Source organism: Schistocerca piceifrons, chromosome 11 (genome assembly GCF_021461385.2).
Source record: "Schistocerca piceifrons isolate TAMUIC-IGC-003096 chromosome 11, iqSchPice1.1, whole genome shotgun sequence".
NCBI classification, from domain to species: Eukaryota; Metazoa; Arthropoda; class Insecta; order Orthoptera; family Acrididae; genus Schistocerca; species Schistocerca piceifrons.
In genome coordinates this window covers 36619640-36638755 of record NC_060148.1, presented here as the reverse complement: position 1 = coordinate 36638755, position 19116 = coordinate 36619640, and the positions used below count along the sequence as shown (strand labels likewise).

The window sequence follows — 19116 nt, the reverse complement described above, 5'->3', positions numbered from 1 at the left end:
AGTTGAGCTGTACACTCAATTTGAGCTGCCCTCTCAAGTTGAGCTGCCCTCTCAAGTTGAGCTGCCCTCTCAAGTTGAGCTGCCCTCTGAAGCTGAGCAGCCCTCTCAAGTTGAGCAGTCCTCTCAAGTTTTGCTGTCCTCTGAAGTTGAGCTGTCCTCTCAAGTTGAGCTGTCCTGTCAAGTTGAGCTGTCCTCTCAAGTTGAGCTGTCCTCGCAAGCTGTGATGTCCTTGCAAGCTGTGCCGTCCTCGCAAGCTGTGCCGTCCTCGCAAGCTGAGCCATCCTCACAAGCTGTGCTGTCCTCGCAACCTGTGCTGTCCACGCAAGCTGTGCTGTCCCCGCAACCTGTGTTGTCCTCGCAAGCTGTGCTGTCCTCGCAAGCTGTGCTGTCCTTGCAAGCTGTGCCGTCTTTGTAAGCTGTGCCGTCCTCGCAAGCTGTGCCGTCCTCGCAAGCAGTGCTGTCCTCGCAAGCTGTGCTGTCCTCGCAAGCTGTGCTGTCCTCGCAAGCTGCGCTGTCCTCGCAAGCTGTACTGTCCTCGCAAGCTGTGCTGTCATCGCAAGCCGTGCTGTCCTCGCATACCGTGCTGTCCTCGCGAGCCGTGCTGTCCTCGCAAGCCGTGCTGTCCTCGCAAGCCGTGCTGTCCTCGCAAGCCGTGCTGTCCTCGCAAGCCATGCTGTCCTCGCGAGCCGTGCTGTCCTTGCGAGCTTTGCTGTCCTCGCGAGCTTTGCTGTCCTCGCGAGCTTTGCTGTCCTCGCGACCTTTGCTGTTCTCACAAGTTGTGCAGTCCTCGCAAGTTGTGCTGCCCTCTCAAGTTCAGCTGTCCTCACAAGTTGAGCTGCCCTCTCAAGTTGAGCTGCCCTCTCAAGTTGAGCTGCCCTCTCAAGTTGAGCTGCCCTCTCAAGTTGAGCTGCCCTCTTATGTTGAGCTGTCCTCCAAAGTTGAGCTGTCCTCTCAAGTTAAGCTGTCCTCTCAAGTAATGCTGTCCTCGCAAGCTGTGCTGTCCTCGCAAGCTGTGCTGTTCTCGCAAGCCGTGCTGTCCTCTCAAGTTGAGCTGCCCTCTCTAGTAGAGCTGTCCTCTCAACTTGAGCTGTCCTTTGAAGTTGAGCTGTCCTCTAAAGTTGAGCTGTCCTCTCAAGTTGAGCTGACCTCTCAAATTGAGATGTCCTCTCAAGTTGAGCTCTCCTTCAAGTTGAGCTGTCCTCTGAAGTTGAGCTGTCCTCTCTAGATGAGCTGTCCTCTCTAGATGAGCTGTCCTCTCAAGTTGAGCTGTCCTCTCAAGTTGAGCTGTCCTCTCAAGTTGAGCTGTCCTCTCAAGTTGAGCTGTCCTCTCAAGTTGAGCTGTCTTCTCAAGTTGAGCTGTCCTCTCAAGTTGAGCTGTCCTCTCAAGTTGAGCTGTCCTCTCAAGTTGAGCTGTCCTCGGAAGCCGTGCTGTCCTCGCAAGCTGTGCTCTCCTCGCTAGCTGTGCTTTCCTCGCAACCTGTGCTGTCCTCGCAAGCCGTGCTGTCCTCGCAAGCCGTGCTGTCCTCGCAAGACATGCTGTCCTCGCAAGCCGTGCTGTCCTCGCAAGCCGTGCTGTCGTCGGAAGCCGTGCTGTCCTCGCAAGCTGTACTGTCATCGCTAGCTTTGCTGTCCTCGCAAGTTGTGCTGTCCTCGGAAGTTGTGCTGTCCTTTAAAGTTGAGCTGTCCTCTTCAGTTGGACTGTCCTCTCAAGTTGAGCTGTCCTCTCAAGTTGAGCTGTCCTCTCAAGTTGAGTTGTTCTCTCATATTGAGCTGTCCTCGCAAGCCGTGCTGTCCTCGCAAGCTGTGCTGTCCTTGCGAGCTTTGCTGTCCTCGAAAGTTGTGCTTTCCTCTCAAGTAGTGGTGTCCTCGCAAGTTGAGCAGTCCTGTTAAGCTAAGCTGCCCTCTCAAGTTGAATTGCCCTCTCAAGTTGAGCTGTCCTCTCAAGTTGAGCTGTCCTCTCAAGTTGAGCTGTCCTCACAAGTTGTGCTGTCCTCTCAAGTTGTGCTGTCCCCTCAAGTTGAGCTGTCCTCTCAAGTGTAGCTGTCCTCTCAAGTTGAGCTGTCCTCTCAAGTTGAGCTGTCCACTCAAGTTGAGCTGTCCTCTCAAGTTGAGCTGTCCTCTCAAGTTGAGCTGTCCTCTCAAGTTGAGCTGTCCTCTAAAGTTGAGCTGTCCTCTCAAGTTGAGCTGTCCTCTCAAGTTGAGCTGTCCTTTCAAGTAGAGCTGTCCTCGTAAGCTGTGCTGTCCTCGCAAGCCTTGCTGGCCTCGCAAGCTGTGCTGTCCTTGCAAGCTGTGCTGTCCTCGCAAGCTGTGCTGTCCTCGCAAGCCGTGCTGTCCTCGCAAGCCGTGCTGTCCTCGCAAGCCGTGCTGTCCTCGCAAGCTTTGCTGTCCTCGCAAGCTGTGCTGTCCTCGCAAGCTGTGCTGTCCGCGCAAGCTGTGCTGTCCTCGCAAGCTGTGCTGTCGTCTCAAGTTGAGCTGCCCTCTCAAGTTGAGCTGCCCTCTTAAGTTGAGCTGTCCTCTCAAGTTGAGCTGTCAAGTTGAGCTGTCCTCTCAAGTTGAGCTGTCCTCGCAAGTTGAGCTGTCCTCTCAAGTTGAGCTGTCCTCTCAAGTTGAGCTGTCCTCGCAAGCCGTGCTGTCCTCGCAAGCCGTGCTGTCCTCGCAAGCCGTGCTTACCTCGGAAGCCGTTCTGTCCTCAGAAGCCGTGCTGTCCTTGCAAGCCGTGCTGTCCTCGCAAGTTGTGCTGTCCTCGCAAGTTGTGCTGTCCTCACAAGTTGTGCTGTCCTCCCAAGTTGAGCTGTCCTCTCAAGTTGAGCTGTCCCCTCAAGTTGAGCTGTCCCCTCAAGGTCAGCTGATTTTGTAAGTCATACTGCTTTTACAAGGTGTGCTGCGTATGCAAGTCGTGCTGTGTTGCCATGACATGCTGTCTTGGCAAGACATGCTGTCTTCGCAAGGTGTGCCATCTTTGCAAGTCATGCTGTCTACACAAGGTGCGCTATCTTCACACAGTGTACTGCCTTTGGAAATCGTACTGTCTTTGCTGTCTTGGAAAGGCGGCAGGCAGCACACACTGTAAAGGCAATATGCACTATAAAACAAGTACACAATGGAATGGCAGCACAAGCTGCAAAGGCAGCACATGCTGCAATGGCTGCATATGCTACAAAGGCTGCATATGCTACAAAGACTGCACACCATGTAAAGTGTGCAAACGCTGTAACAGCAGCACATGCTGCAATGGCAGCACACACTACAAAGGCAGCACATGCTACAAAGGCGGCACACAATACTAGGCAGCGCACACTGCAAAGGCAGCCCATGCTGAAAAAGGCAGCACAAACTGAAAATTCAGCACATATCGGAAAGGCGTCACACAATGGCAAGGTACTGCACACTGAAACCCAGCATGCACTGGGAAGCAAGCATACAATGAAATAACAACACACTGTAAAGTGTCACAATGTGGATAGGCAGCACACACTGAAAGGCCGGAAACACTAGAAAAGCAGAAGACAAAGGAAAGGCACCATGCATGTCAAAGGCAGCCTGCACTTTAAATGCAGCACACGCTGCAAAGGTAGTAGGCACTGCAAAGAAAACATGCACTGCAAAGGCAGGACACACTGCAAAGGCAGCAGGCCCTGCAAACACTGCACATGCTGTGAAGCACATGATGATAAGGCAGCACCTGGTGCAATGGCAGTACACACTGCATAGCCAGCACTCGCTGAAAAGGCAGCATACATTGGGAATTCAGCAAATGCTGCAAAGGCAGCATGCACCTCCCTCTATAACAGCACATGCCTCTATAGCCACACTCGCTGCTATGGCAGCATGTGGTCCTATGGCAGCACATGTGGTAATGTCAGCATGCGCTACATTGGCAGGATATGCAGGAAAGGTAGCACATGCTGGAAAGGTAATACACACTGCAAAGGCAGCACATGCTTGCACATACATCGGAAAGCAATACACACTTGAAAGGCCGCACACACAGCAAATCACACACACTGGGAAGGCAGCTCACCATGGAAAGGCAGCATACTCTGGAAAGCCAGCATACCCCAGAAAGGCAGCACACCCTGGAAAGGCAGCACAACCTGGAAAGGCAGCACACCCTGGAAGGGCAACACACCCTAGAAAGGCAGCACACCCTGGATATGCATCACAACCTGGATATGCAACACACACTATAAAGGCAGCACACTTTGGATATGCAACACACACTATAAAGGCAGCAGACACTGGAATGCATCACAAACTGGACAGGCAGCACTCACTGGAGATGCAGCACACACTGGAAAGGCAGCACTCAATGGAAATGCATCACAAACTGGATAGGCAGCAGTCACTAGAAAAGCGGTGCACACTAGAAATCCACACACAATGGTAGGCAGCACAAATTGGAAAGGAGCACATGCTGCAACGGCAGAACACGCTGCAATAGCAGCACACACTGCTGTGGCAGCAGCACGCTGCAATGGCAGAACATACTGCCATGACAGCACATGTTGCAAAGGAAGCACATATTAGAAAGGCAACACACATTGGAAAGTCACCTCATATTTTAAAGACAGCACACATTGGGAAGGCAGCACATATTGGGAAGGCAGCACACATCGGAAAGGAAGCACACATTTAATATGCAGCAACACTGGAGAAGCACACATAGTGGAAAGCACCACGCTGGAGTCCGCAGCTCGTGGTCGTCCGGTAGCGTTCTCATTTCCCACGCTCGAGTTCGATTCCTGGCGGGGTCAGGGATTTTCTCTGCCTCGTGATGACTGGGTGTTGTGTGCTGTCCTTAGGTTAGTTAGGTTTAAGTAGTTCTAAGTTCTAGGGGCTGATGACCATAGATGTTAAGTCCCATAGTGCTCAGAGCCATTTTGAACCACATTGGAAAGGCACCACGTACTGAAAAGGCATCACACACTGGTAAGGCTGCAGTCGCAGCGTGTGCTGCCTCACATTGTGTGTGGTTTTCAAGTGATGTGGCTCCGCAGTGTGTTCTGTGTTTCCAGTGAGTGTTGCCTATCCAGTTTGTGATGCCTTACCAATGTCTGCGCCTTTCCACTGTGTTCTTCCTTTCCAGTATATGCTGCTTTTCCAGTTTGTGCTGCCTTTCCAGTGTGTTTCAGGCTTCTCAATGTGTGCTGCCTTTGCAGCATGTGCTGCCTTTGCAGCATGTGCTTCCTTTGCTGCATGTGCCTCTTTGCAGTCTGTGCTGCATTTGAACATGTGTTGCATTTTCATTGTGTGCCGCCTTTGCAGCATGTGCTGCTTTTGCAGGGTATGCAGCCTTTACAAGGTGTGCATCCTTCATAAAATTTGTAGTATTTGCAATGCTTGCAGTGATTTCAAGGTGTGCAGCATTCGCAATCTGTGCAGCTTTCACAAGGTATGCTGCCTTAGCAAAGTGTGCTATGTTCACAATGTGTGCTGCCTTTGCAATGTTTGCAGCCTTCACAAGTGATTCTGTCTTCGCAATGTGGTTCAAATGGCTCTGAGCACTATGGGACTTAACATCTGAGGTCATCAGTCACCTAGAACTTCGAACTACTGAAACCTAACCAACCTAAGGACATCACACACATCCATGCCCGAGGCAGGATTCGAACCAGCGACCATAGCAGTTGCGCAGGTCCTGACTGAAGCGCCTAGAACCTGTCGGCCACCGCGGCCGGCTTATTCACAATGTGTGCTGCCTTCATACGGTATGCTGCATTTATACAGTGTACTGGCTTCACAAGGTGTGCTGCCTTCACAAGTTGGCCCTCCTTCACAATATGTACTGCCTTTGCAGTGTCTTATTTCTTCACATGGTCTTCTTCCTTTGCATGCTGTGCTACCTTCGCAAGGTTTGCTACTTTCGAGAGGTTGACTGCCTTCACCAGATATGCAGCTTCCGCAAGGTAACCTTGCAAAGGCAGCACATATTGTGAAGGCAACACACCTAGCTAATGCAGCATTTCTTGTGAAGCAGCACTCCTTGAGAAGCCAGCACATTTTGTGAAGGTAGCACAACTTCTGATAGTAGAGGCAGAAAACCTTGCGAAGGTTACACACTGTGTCAAGGCAGAACAGCTTGCAAAGGCAGCACACCTCACGAAAGTAGCACACCTTGCGAAGACAGGACAGAATGCAATGGCACAAAATCTTGCAAAGGAGAACACCTTGCAAAGAACAACTGCCTTGCAAAGGCAGCACACCTTGTGGAGGCTGCACACATTGCGAATGCAGGACACCTTGCAAAGACAGCACATTTCCTAAATACAGCCCTCCTCCAAAGGACAGCACATATCCCAAAGGCAGCACACCTTCTGGAGACAGTTTACTTTCGTGCATATTGTCCACAAACTGAGGAAAGAAATATAGGATGTGAAGTTACCTTCCCATTCCTGCATATTTTTGCGGGAACGGTCGCAGCATTCGGCATCTGGCAGTAGGTGTGCAGGGTTGAGGTTCCGTCATGACTTCTGGTGTGGTGGGCGCGCTGTCGCTCCACATCAGCTGTGCACGCGAGTGCAGCGTGCTCAGTGCAGCTGCTGCGCCACACTTCTGTGTGCAGCACGTTGGTCTCTGTTCCACAGGTGTAGCCTGTACGAGCGACCTTCCAAGCAGTTAATAATTAATGTAAACCCAGCCATGTCGCTGTTTTATGCTCTACGTATTAATTTAATGGTACTCTTGTCTTACGTTTTATAATTCAATAGAAGAGTTCCTATTAGGAGATTGACCTCTTGGACGTAGAATGCCTTTCATATCTTCTGCCAAAATGATATTACCTTAATGAAATCTGAAGAGAGGGACAATTTTGTAATTAAAGGAACTCTGCTCGTTTACGTAGTTTACTGCTACCAGGTTGAACATATATATTAAATAGCCAGGTGTTGTAAACAGTACAAGCTACAACTGTATTACATGTGAGTTTTCAACGTGATCCACTATTATGCCCTCTTTCGCGAGTATCACGGTCTCTAATTCATCTCCAGTTCCAGCATTAATTACAGCGCTATATCCCAATACAACGTGTAGTGCAGTATCCTTTACTTCTGTAACTAGAATAATATCAATGTTTGGCTCATACATAAAGTCTTTCAAGGTACTTGCTTTTAGGGAGCTCCCTATGCTGTTTATGGATTCATAATGTATCACATTTCATAAATTCAACTCTTTCATCGCATGCAGTCAGTATGAAAGCTATGGATAAGTGTCACATACGTATCTACCTCTGTCGCTTGGTTTGGATGAGGTAACCATTCCCGTCCCCCCTTGCAATCTTAGTAAGCATGCAGCGAAAATCGTGCACAGACACACATGTGAAACTCTTAAATTGACCGAATCAGTTCGATAGCTGTGATTCAGGGCCTAGTGTAATGCCACCATGTGTTTGAAACCTCCGCAAAGAATTCTGTTGCATGGTTCATACTAATGTCTTGATATCGCCATTGTGTAACTTACAGCAAGTATTTTATTCTTGTCGCTCACCTACATTAAGGAAAATGGGAAACATTTACCACCTTCCGATATTGTTGTCACTGTTAGTAAGTAGAATGAAAGTAGTCTCTGGTCAGGAGAAACTAAAAGCGATTATGTGTTTCCACAGACAGAGCTTAACAATTCGTATCAGTACACTGCCCCATCCAAGGGGCAGATTCGTTACTCTGTCGTATGCATATAACGAGATAACATAAAGACTTTACGTCACAGCTACTCAGTTTATGGGGCTAGGTAACCTACACACATCGACATCATTCACTTCTTCTTCGCTGAGATAGTATAAATTTCCTAAGTAAAATGACATTGCAAGTTGTTGTTGTAGTGAACATCTTCTAAATGCTTAATGCAAAGACACTATTTACACACGGTCATCCTGACTGACGATGCGAGGAAGTAAATTGACTGGCTCGGTTAAGAGGTGTATATAATTTTGATTCGTTTCACAATAGATTCACGTAGAATGGTCATTTTTGAAAGTTTCGGCGAACAATACAGTTAAGACTTTGATTACGATACATGCATCACATTCTTGTAAAGCTATTGTATTAAACGTGTGCTACTTTCGATATTAATCACAATTGCAGAAAGCAGCAATGAATATGTCTCGTCTCGTTTCTCCGACCGTTTCCCGTACTGTGCGACCCACAGAGCTCTATCGCTGCATCAGCGGTCGATTGTTGCTGTTGCCGCCACGGAATGGTGGCAGTTAAATTCAAATAGCCTCCAAGTATAAGGGATTCTACGATATAAATGAAAATGGAAAGAAGTAACGAAAGCGGCAACTAGTAGTCAAACTCAACGATCCTGGTGGTTTAATGCTATGACAATTTTAAACAATAAACTACGCAGTGGAACTGAGAGCTATCACAGGAATCTGCAATATACCCTCGATGGACAAACTGAGTAAAGTTTTCGTCCTTGCCACTTCTCATTTTACAGACAACTGATTCTGACTACTTCTTATGAGCTGAACTGAGGCCATAACTCATGTCGAAGTTGTCTGTTTGTATTACTACTATCGTATCTTTCTTAGGTAAAGAACGAGCAAAATAGCAGTTTTGCGTTTAGCATGCAATCATCCAGGATACAATTTCTACAGTCAGAGCATTTTCTGTTGCGGCATAGGAATGATTATGTGATTACTTCTGTATGGAATTCATCTGTAACTTTATGAACTCAATATTTAGTAAGAGGGCCAACCGAATTACATACTGCACAGTGTGAATAATTGCTGCAATTTTGGTGGCAACAACAACAAACAACCAGTCAGTGCCGAGATTTGGCTGTAGAATAGTGGCAACACAGAGCTACCGTTGCAGCCGAGTGGTTCATGAAGCCTTGGCCGTGACCACAGCGGCTGAGGCGCGTCTACAGCCGTAGCAACCGCACAGCAGCCCACACTGAGGTGTGACGTCACACGGCACCCCTGTCTCGGTTGACCACCCACAACGTGTTTCGCTACATTTGATCAATTCACTATTTGCTCATACCTGAAACGTTAGTAAGTTTTTTTTGTGATCGGTATAAACAAATGAAACGTGTTGTATAATACTCCCCTACGAGGGGCATTACTATTAACAATTTTACATTCAATTTTTATCAATAGCTTATTTGCTAGTTGCCCCATTTCCTCTTTCTACGCTCAGTTAGCGTCAAGCAAATCACGCGTACCTTCGAAACTTGGACCTTTTTACCAGGTACATCTCTAGAAGTATTAGGTACATAACATGTCTTTGTAATTTACACGCAGAACTTAATTTTCTACGAAAAAGACAGACGTCAATCCTTATCTCTGTTTAAGATACGCGTCGGAATCTCTCCCTACTTGAAGCGGCGAACGTATGTCCGAAACTCCGCCCATAGCTCATCCCCGCATATACTGCCGATTGCAACGTGCGCGCCCAGTAGTCTCTGATCAGTTACGCCATTGTAATCTGTCCAGAGTGAGCTGTTTCGCCGTCCACAGATTATTACAGAACGTGCACGGCCTTTATACCCAGTTTATGTATTTTAGACTTTCCGTTTCAAGGTTTGCCAAATGACAGTCGCTCCCAGTCCGTGTTTCACGACCGCTTTCTTTGCAGTCTGCCGCCGATTGTGAACTTAGCTCCTTTTCCAGTCACATAACCTTTCTTCCAACGTTGGTTGTAATGACTGATGCCTCTTGTTACTCCATGCCATGAATGGTTATCTGCATTCCGAAGAGCTAAATGAAAATTAATGCAACGTAGACTATTATTTTAAACTGATGGAAGTAACAGTTCTTAGCGAGTAGCCTCGAACCCGATATTCAATTCAGAGTTTACCTCGGACGAGAAAAAACGTTCTGTGAAGTGTTGAAAGCTGTGACGAAAAACGGAATCTATTTATTTCCATTCTCTACAAAGGAAGTACAAAAAAATCAACTTATCCCATATCTGTAATACAAATTTATTTGAAAGCGCTGGCCATCGCTACGGTCGTACGAAGGCAATCCAAAGTTTATTCCACACCGCCAGACTGCGTTATGCGATACTCTCTGGCGCTGTGTGCTGACGGATTTGAAATCGCAGCCGCCTGTCTCTGTGACGTGGCAGTCTTGTTCGCTCACAGTTATTTCATATTTCGTGTTACCTCCTTTCATGCTAAAAGACCGCAGCCTTCTCTCGACGCACACAAAAACAGATTTCTATTTTTTTTTTATTCATTTCACGAAAATGCGTGATTCGCGCCGAACCAGCGATATGGAAAGACGTTCTATTGGCGTCTCGCGTGGCAGAAGACGTTGACTGCGAAAGGAGTTTCGGAGGACGCAGTGCAGCCGTTGGTCGACAGATGGCAGTAGGCGACTTGCAGTGTCCGGCAGTGATATAAACAATAAGACGCTAAAAAGAAATAAACAGCGCGGAAAAGAGTAACATGTCTACTGGGCATCTTGTGACACGCGGCGATCACCGACATTGTATATAATAGTGCACACGAAAATTCTGATAGCCTTTTGTTGAGAATTGTAAATATCGAAAGCGGGAGAAATGTTAAGCGTAAAAATAAAATCTTTGCTTCCCTGTGTTTCCGTTTTGTAACAGGAAAGGTATGTTAATATTTACTTTCATTGCGTGAAACAAAAAGTAAAACATTCCTTAGCAGTTCTACGTATGCCTACCGAGTGTGTTTTTCACAAACCGATCTTTCACCACCGCTTGTGGTTCGTCATGTAAACACTATCATATCGGTTTTCGAAATGCGGTTACCGGTTCCGGGTTTTTTTACTGTATTTTAAAGGTAAAGCACACTACCACCACATTCCATCATTTTACCTTTTGTAGCACAATCATTTTATCAGAGACTAAGTAAGTATTGAACTCCTGGGAAAGCGGTCAGCGCTCAACTCGGCTCATCTCTGGCATGAATGACGGTGCACGATGACAAAATCTCGCTTAAACAGCACTGCTTAAGTTACGCCTTTTTTCACAAACGTGGCACATACGTCTCTGGATGACTTCCAAACGGGTCGACCCCCCATGTTCCGCCACGTCACTCGAATACCAGCGCTGGTTACACGAAATCGCCAAATAATGACATTGTATTGACTTTGAACGTATTTAATTATGCTTGCAGATCTTAGTAACGTAGAAGCCGAATGTATTTTTCTGTTGATTCTCCCTCTTCTGCAGCCCACAGAGCTTTGTCAGGGCCCCAGCCATTGATTGTTGGTGCTAGCCTTCCGCAACGTCGGCAGTTGAACTTTCTAGCTGGTAATGTCGATTTTATTAAGTAAATGAAAACGGAGGAAAATGATAATAATTGCACAACCACCAGTCAAACGTACCGTTTAGCGAAGTTATAGGCGAGCAAAGCCTTAAGCCAAAAATTACGACAATGGGGCACACATAACCGTTATTGCATAAATCCACATTCAGAGTTGGGCCTTCCACGCACAATGTCGCAAAAGTTACCGTTATGTCCAAACGAAATTACGCATCGTATTCTTCGATGAAAAATGCCACTGACTTCCACTAATCACTTGTGGCGGAATGTTTTCATAACACTTCCACCTCACTACAATAAACGGCTGTGAGCTCTATTACACATTCTGTCCGATGTAGAAGCACTTCAATATTTCCGCAATAGTAATTTAGGAGATACTCAAAGCTGTCACCTTTGGTCCTCTTAATTATCACGTCAGTATTCACATATGTTATGTGAGCGTCGACCACCGGTTTGCTCACACGGAGAGATGATGATTTGTTGTCATCAAACAGCACATGTGGAAACCGAATCACCAAACTCGTCGTTCATCCGAACATGAGTTAACTGTCGTATTCGCCTCTAGAAAACAGTACTTATTGATAAAAGCGACAGTAATTTCCGTAACCGTTCTCTTCCGTCAACTGTTAATTGCATTCTTCTTAGTTCAAGGGTTTTCAGTTCTTCAGCAATACATAAAGCTACAGTTTCAAAGACGAGATATTTATGAAATGCCACTAAAACAGCACTGTGCCGAAAATTCCGTTACGACTGTGGACGGAGTGTGTCGCAACGACAATCTTCTGACACACACTTCCGGCGTTCTTGGCCGGCTTAGACGTGAGTAACAAATCGAGGTTCGGATGAATGTCTCCACCGCCTCTTCCTGGACCAGCTGACACCAGCCGTGCTGCCAAACGAGGTGTCGACGTCTGCGACGCTGCTTCCCCCGTCCTTAAAACGTAAACGAGTCTTGAGACTCCTCTGTCATCTGTCGATGCTACGGCAACAGCCGCCGTGCGGCTACAAGTTGCTGCTGTACATTCTCCTCTCTGCGGTCTGTCTTTCCACACAAGTGATGGGGCTCGGTTTTACGTGAATATAAGTAACGTAACTATTATTGCGTACAACACCACAGCCAATATTTACAGTTACTAGTAACTGCTTTTTCGCACTACTCATCTTAAATGTATTCGGGTTTCGTAATACCTTAACTGTTTTCGTATGTGCTTGTGGTCGTCGGCAAGCAAATGCATCATTACCAGCGCAGAAAACTCATCGTCGTCAAACCGGCATCGGAGACGAATTTGCGTACCTGGAAAGGTAGCTACTTACGAGAGTTTACATGTACTCTGGAACCTACACAGCTTTCTGTGTTATTGGCCACACTAAGAAAATAGAATTAGCACTCGAAAAATTCCGTCTGTTTAGGAACTTAGGGAACGTCAAGGGCGCACTTTTTGTTTGGCTCTAGCTTTAAAGCGCCATAAAAACATTTAGTCGTGTATATGTAACCTTTTGCAACTCTGCACCTTACAAATTATTTTTCTCGCCTTACCCGTGTTTCTACTAGCTGACTGGTGACATGTTTTCCTTATTACAGCATTTTCCATTGCGAAGTGGGGCTGTGGCCCTATACATATTCCGGCCACATATTAAGAGAGTGTTATGATTGTCCTGATGACAATGATGATGGAAAAGAGAAAGTTGTTCTTATTGTGTCTCGTACTATCAAGAGCTTAGTGAGTATCTATGCAGTTTCTTTGCGACAGTACTTTATTATCTAAAGATCAGCGCAGGCGTCTCTTGCTGATACACTATGGTGACGTCATAACATCCACACTCGCGACTCATTCATTACGAATGGCTCTGCACTGCCACATATGCTAGCTCTGTAATGGAGTGTGGCTGGCCTCACATTCTCCTCACTAAAATAATGCAGTGAGTGCTCTGACACATTATGGTTTTTTGAAAAAATTAAATTCTTCGCTATTTCAAAGCGTCTCAATTTTGTTCTACTGTAAGTGTAAAACAGTTTGAAAACATGGAAATGGCGGATATCTGTTCGACTGTGTTTTACTCTCTGGGCGATAAGCGCAAAAATACTTTTTTAAGGCATTGTCTTCGCCTCGACAAACGAATCTCCTGTCCTCTGTTGACAACATGCTGACATTGTTCCCGTCACGTCTTCCACCTCGAAATTCTACAGAAGTCTGTTTCACATTTTTGCTATACGTTAAAAAAATACTGCAATTTTTTTTTTACTACGAAAAACGAGATTATCATTTTTATTTCTTCTTGTGAAGTGTGCTATCCGTCGCGTTTAAATGACCGACATTGCACAGTTGTACCACAGATTGGCACGATTTGTGTATCTACATACTCTTCAGAAATCATTGCCCATTCTAATCAGGAAACGTATTTAAATCTTGCTTCGCAACGATTTGGTTAAATGTATGACATGTGCTTTTACGTAGTCACTGTGTACTGAACTTCAAAGTTATAAATCGCTCGTAACGCATTCCGTCATTTTGCCGTATTTATCACTTTCTACCATAGACGAAGTGTATTGGATGGCTGAGAATTCGACCATTACTGTCGCGTCACGTCTAGAAGAAACAGGGTGGGGGAAAACAATTTGACCGAAAGTGCAGAGCAGGAAGGCAGCATCAAATGAAGGAATTTCGGTATTGCAAGTGTCAGTTGAATATTTCGGGCGCTATGCCAACATGGCAACTGTGGCCAGTCTAAACATTTGCTATGACATACTTATAGCAATAAGAGGCGGCTCCCTTCTTACTCATTTTCACTTTTTTAAGACATATTGAAACATGAGACATGCGCATCTGATTCTCTTCATCTCTAAAAACGTGCTGTGTCCTAAGTCAGCTAAGTGCGATACACGTGTAAGTGGCGCTTTAAATTTATCTTGTTCTCATGGTGGCGGTTGGTTAGTTCACATAGCTTGTGTTTACGTATACATTTTCTGTAAACTACAAGTCATTTGGAGCCAAGACGGTCGCGTGTGTGGGATTTTAATTACGTTCCGGTGCCGCCGAAAATATTCAGTCGCGAAGCCTAGTTGCTATATTCAAATTTTTGTGTTTCATGCTGCGTTTCCACGATACACTTTTGGTCAGATTGTTTCTATGCAGCCTGTATGACGACGCCGGATGGCAAACTTCGCTGAATCACAACAGCTTAAATTTTTCTTTTGTTACGAACGCTGGGTGACTGCCACCCATATTCTGCCACGTCACTGGAACGCTAGCACGCGACACACAATATCACGAAACCAGTATCAGATCCGCGTAATTACACTGTACCGATTATGTGCATATTTAAACGTTAATCACAAATGTAGATTGCAGTAATGTGTAAGATGAATTTCTTTCTCCGTTAGTCTTCCGCGTCCTGCAACCGACAGAGCTTTGTCGCTGCCTCAGCGACTGATTGTTGCTGCTACTACGCGGAACGATGTCAATTTTAAAGTCTGCCGCGAGTAATGGCGGTTTTCTGAAACAAACGAAAGCGGGAGAAAAATGTATATGCATCATCTGATCGAAAGTGAATCCCTAATTGGCACTGCGACTTAATTTTTAATATTTACGAGCAGCAGAGCCTGGTGTAGCCGTCCAGTTGCGAGATGCGTGTCCATTCCGACACGTGAATCGCACCCCTAGTCGCTGGCAGTTGTAACATTGTAATGCATTCGAAGTGTGCTCTTTCGCACACCGCACCTACAGTACATGGATGGTCTTGTGTCTCAGCTGCCTCTAGCTGATTGTATCCTACACTCCTAAGAAGTAGACGATTCTGTGAGAAAATCTTCTGGAAAACACGTTTAGAAATCACCACAAAATACCTTCAGAACCTTTCTATCCAAGCCAGTTAACGCTTGTGCTACTTATATTATGCTCACTTTAATGACACACGTGGTGCAGAATATGCGTAGCGGTAAGGGATGGAACTTATTTACACCCCACGGCTTTGAAGACGTATGATGGCTAGAAAAATTCCTGTCGAGTCGAGGCGGAACCTTAAACAAGTACACAGGATTAGCAGATATGTTGTCACCACCCATCGATTGTGAAGGTTTAATAAACAAGTTGACAGCGTCGTCTGTTTCGCATCGAGGCGGAATATAATCGCAGTGTGAGAACCTGTCTTACTTCGTGGCAATGTGTCCAGCTGTTGTCCTTCTGTGTTTCTACAGACTGCATTCGTATCTGGTAACGGATAAGGAAAAAGATCTATCATCGCCCCTAACACACTGCGCATGTGAAGAGGAGCACCGTATGGGAACTAACAAGTAATGTACTGGAAACGTGATAAAAATGGAAAAAAAAAAATCTTGCATCAGCGATATTATTCTGTCGTGTCTGGGCAGCGCCGAACGCGAGAACGAACGCCACCAAAGCTTTATTTTAATTTACGGCGCCTTTTTGCGTTGTACGGCGCTCGTTGGCGCACGTGAAACTTTGGACACACACGGCGTTTCATACTTTAGACCGTAGACACACACATGTAGACGGCAAGTGCATCTATCCTTGCCGTGTCGAGGTTCGAAACCAGGTGGATAAGACAGTTGCAGTATTAAGCACTCATATCAACGACGGATCTCCGTGTCGTATTAGCTTCACATGTGTAGCAATTCCGTTGAGCTGATTTCCCCAAGACTCGCAGTGCTAATCCGGTATCTATCCTTGCTGCGTTTGGTCAGGTGGGACGACAGCAAACGTTTCACACACTGTCCTGACAATTCTTTATTTTCACGAACGACAAAATTCCTGTTCTTGTTAGACTGTTGCTCATTTAGCTGGCCGCTTCTACAGGAGAGCAAATATCGGCCTGGCGGGAAGCAAACAGTTTTCTGGCCGTTTCCTCAGGAGTACGTGTGGTGTGCGTCATTATGCCTTAAGAAGTAACATCTGTGATGTCCGAATGTACACAGAATAAGATGCTATGGTCCCTGCATACTCCAGTACAGATAGCGACACAGTATCGAGAGATGAAGCTTGAAGAACAGAATACGTTACTGATGGAGGACGCCCGTATACCGAGTTAGAGATTAACATCCTGTCGTCTCAAGATCTTTGCCATTCGTAGTGTTTTACACCTGACGACCGACACGCATCCCTGCTTTCAACCCATGGAAGGATTCTGAAGCAGGTTTGGTGCGTAGCTTGTGGAGCCAGTTGGGTTAAAATTCTCCCTTTTGAAAGAAGAGTGCCCAAACATTCCTCAGTGCTCCGCCACCGGGCAGACTGTAACGACTTTTGTTTCACGTGTGTTTGAGACGAACTGCAAGCACTTGTATAGTCAGCAGTGCTGATAATTCACTGCCGTCCACCCAGCCCGGGAAACGCACAATACGCAGATGTAGAGACACGTACTTTTGGAAAGTGGACGCACATTCTGTCTCCATCGCGGCAGGCCTCGTTACGTGGTACACAACCGTGACGTCACAACACGGACACACTCGCCCTGTTTATTACGGCCGACTCTGCAGCGCCACATGTGCAGCCTCTGCCTTCGACAGAGCTCGGCCTTACAGTCTTCTCACTAAGACGATGCGTTTAGTACTGCGAAAGATTCGTCCTATAATTAAGTTTTAGCTTTTAAATGGTGTACTGTTTGTTCTGCTACTGCTTTAATATGTTATCTAAACATATAAATGGCGTACATCTAATCGATCGTTATGAAAACGGGGATTACATGTTCCAAACGCACAAATTTCCATCTCTTTATTTTCTGCATCGACATTCGAATTGCACAGCCTTTGTTGCCAAAGAGTTTTCGTTGTGGTTTGCTTCCTCTCTGCGAAGTAGTGCTGTGATTTCTTATGCATTCCATGCACGTATCAAATCAGCATGAAAGTTGCCCTAATGAGAATAGAGAAGAAATTTAACATTACTAGGTGCTCGTACGAAGTGTGGTGTCCGCTCTCCGACGTGTCCGAAAAGTCCATACCAGGAAACCGCACTACAAAATGGCACGCATTGTGTATGTTGATAATCTTTAAAAACCGTGTCCCAATTACGGCAAGCACAGTTGCTAAGCTAAAACTAATGTGTACTAATAAAATGTTTAATATGTCTCCAATACACTGACTTTACATAGGAAAGCGTCTCACGTTGAATTGCTAGAACAATAATTATAAAAGGTGGCAATGTTATTTACGCACTATCTTTTAAATAGATATGATGGTATCTGATACTCAGCTACTAATGCAAAGAAACGTACTGATGCTAAAATGCTTTAAATTCTTGCTATCATTTAATATTTAAAATTTAATAATTCTCTTCCTGTTAATATTTAATTAATTAACTTACGTCGTTCAGATTCCGTAACGATGACGGCCTTAAGATTTAAAGTTGTTCAGTCCCTGTTTTGTTTTCTTTCAATTGTTGCGAGCCAGCGATGGTGCAATATTGTTCGCTTTCAAGTTTACACATTTATAAAGATCAGGTCCAGGAAACACTTTTGTGATCACGGTTGCGATTCAGACGGTATTCGCGTAATTGTACTGATTAAGAGTTATCGTTTCCGAAAGATGCAGGTTCGATCAAAGCTGTGTGCGCTTTTGCGCGTATAATGAAAATATTCCTAACACGTCGCGTAACAAAAAGTAACATGCGAATCACAACCGTGGTCAAACGAAGAAGATATATGATGACATAAATGTTCTTCGCTGTTATTCAGGACAGGTTTAGATTAAACACCGCAATTTTCAGTCTTTTTAAATCACAGTACGATAAGCTTTAGAGATATTTGTTTTGAATAACTTGTATTTACCTTTCCTTATACAATATGGTCATTGTCCGCGAGAATTATCTCTCTCTCTCTCTCTGCCTCTCTCTCCATTTTATAGCCTTTATACATTCACATTACATACATCGATTAAGAAACTTTTCTTTCTCTACCGACCAGCACGAGCACAAAACCCGCCCAGACAAAATGTCTTACATAGAATTAGTTCTCACTTAAGAATCATATATAGTTTCGTAGTACAAACAATGCTAGTTTATTCCGTGCAATAGAAAGTCTTTGATTCACTGAGCACAAAAATTAAAATAATAAAATTATAATTACAATTTTAATGTCGTCAGTTATTGTTTATTTTATGAAAATAAGGTTTGACATTGTCGTAATAGTATTTTTCATCGTTGTAGCACTATAACGTACTCTGAATATTTCTGTGAATGACCCATACTACTTTTCTTTCGTTCCGACCGACGCTTCGAAGTAAGTATCGAAACTGCTTTGGAGTTTATCCACGTACGGTTCCAGAGGCTACGTGTAGCAGCTTTCAGTCTAATCAGGATTGGTGACAAATGAAGCTGTTTTGTCTTCTGGTCTTAAGAAACTGATAGCACCTCTTTGTTCCGACAGACTATGCTTGACCGTTCCTACACGTGGACCACAACGTCACACGCGTTTTGCTCAGGTTGTGCCGCAGGTGTATATTGAGACCAGAAAGGAAAACAACGATTAAATCATTATATATGAGTTTCTCTCATTCACTTCTGTGCCTGTTATTCAGTTCTCGCCGTATGCGATGCTTTATTTGGGAAGTAAGGAGCGTCTCTAGTTAGTTTCGGTAGCAAACTTTTGCCCACACCTGAAATTCAGTTTCCAAACCACATCTGCCATGAAATGAGGTCGCTTTACTAGTGAGGCGATGAAGCGGTTTCCCAACTCTGGGTAAATCTGTTTTTTTTACTTTCATTGCCTAGGGGAATTCACTGAAAGACCATAGTGTTGTCTCCCTTAACCAATAGAAAAGACGACAAGAAATATTACGATCTTCCGATTAAACTACAGTTGAGAAAAGCCTTCACTTCATGATCGTAATCGCGTTTCTTTCTCGTTCACCGCTCTATAGCTCTTCGC

At 45.3% G+C, this 19116-nt stretch overlaps 1 protein-coding gene across 1 annotated transcript; it reads right to left on the bottom strand.

The window, feature by feature from the left end:
* Positions 1 to 1974: 1974 nt before the first annotated feature.
* LOC124719632 (seminal vesicle major clotting proteins-like) lies at positions 1975 to 5198 on the bottom strand. The gene is made up of 2 exons (XM_047244848.1): positions 5049 to 5198; positions 1975 to 2526 (listed from the first exon to the last, which is right to left on the bottom strand). The coding sequence occupies exons 1-2, from the start codon at positions 5196 to 5198 to the stop codon at positions 1975 to 1977; spliced, it is 702 nt and encodes a 233-aa protein (XP_047100804.1).
* Positions 5199 to 19116: the final 13918 nt, after the last annotated feature.

Excerpts from the sequence above, each read along its gene's own strand:
- LOC124719632 (XM_047244848.1), bottom strand. The coding sequence starts at position 5,198 with ATGCAGCAAAGGAAGCACATGCTGCAAAGGCAGCACATGCTGCAAAGG. Across the intron at positions 2,527-5,048 it reads GTGGAAAGGCGCAGACATTG|CTCAACTTGAGAGGACAGCT; the intron begins GTAAGGCATCAC and ends TCAACTTGACAG.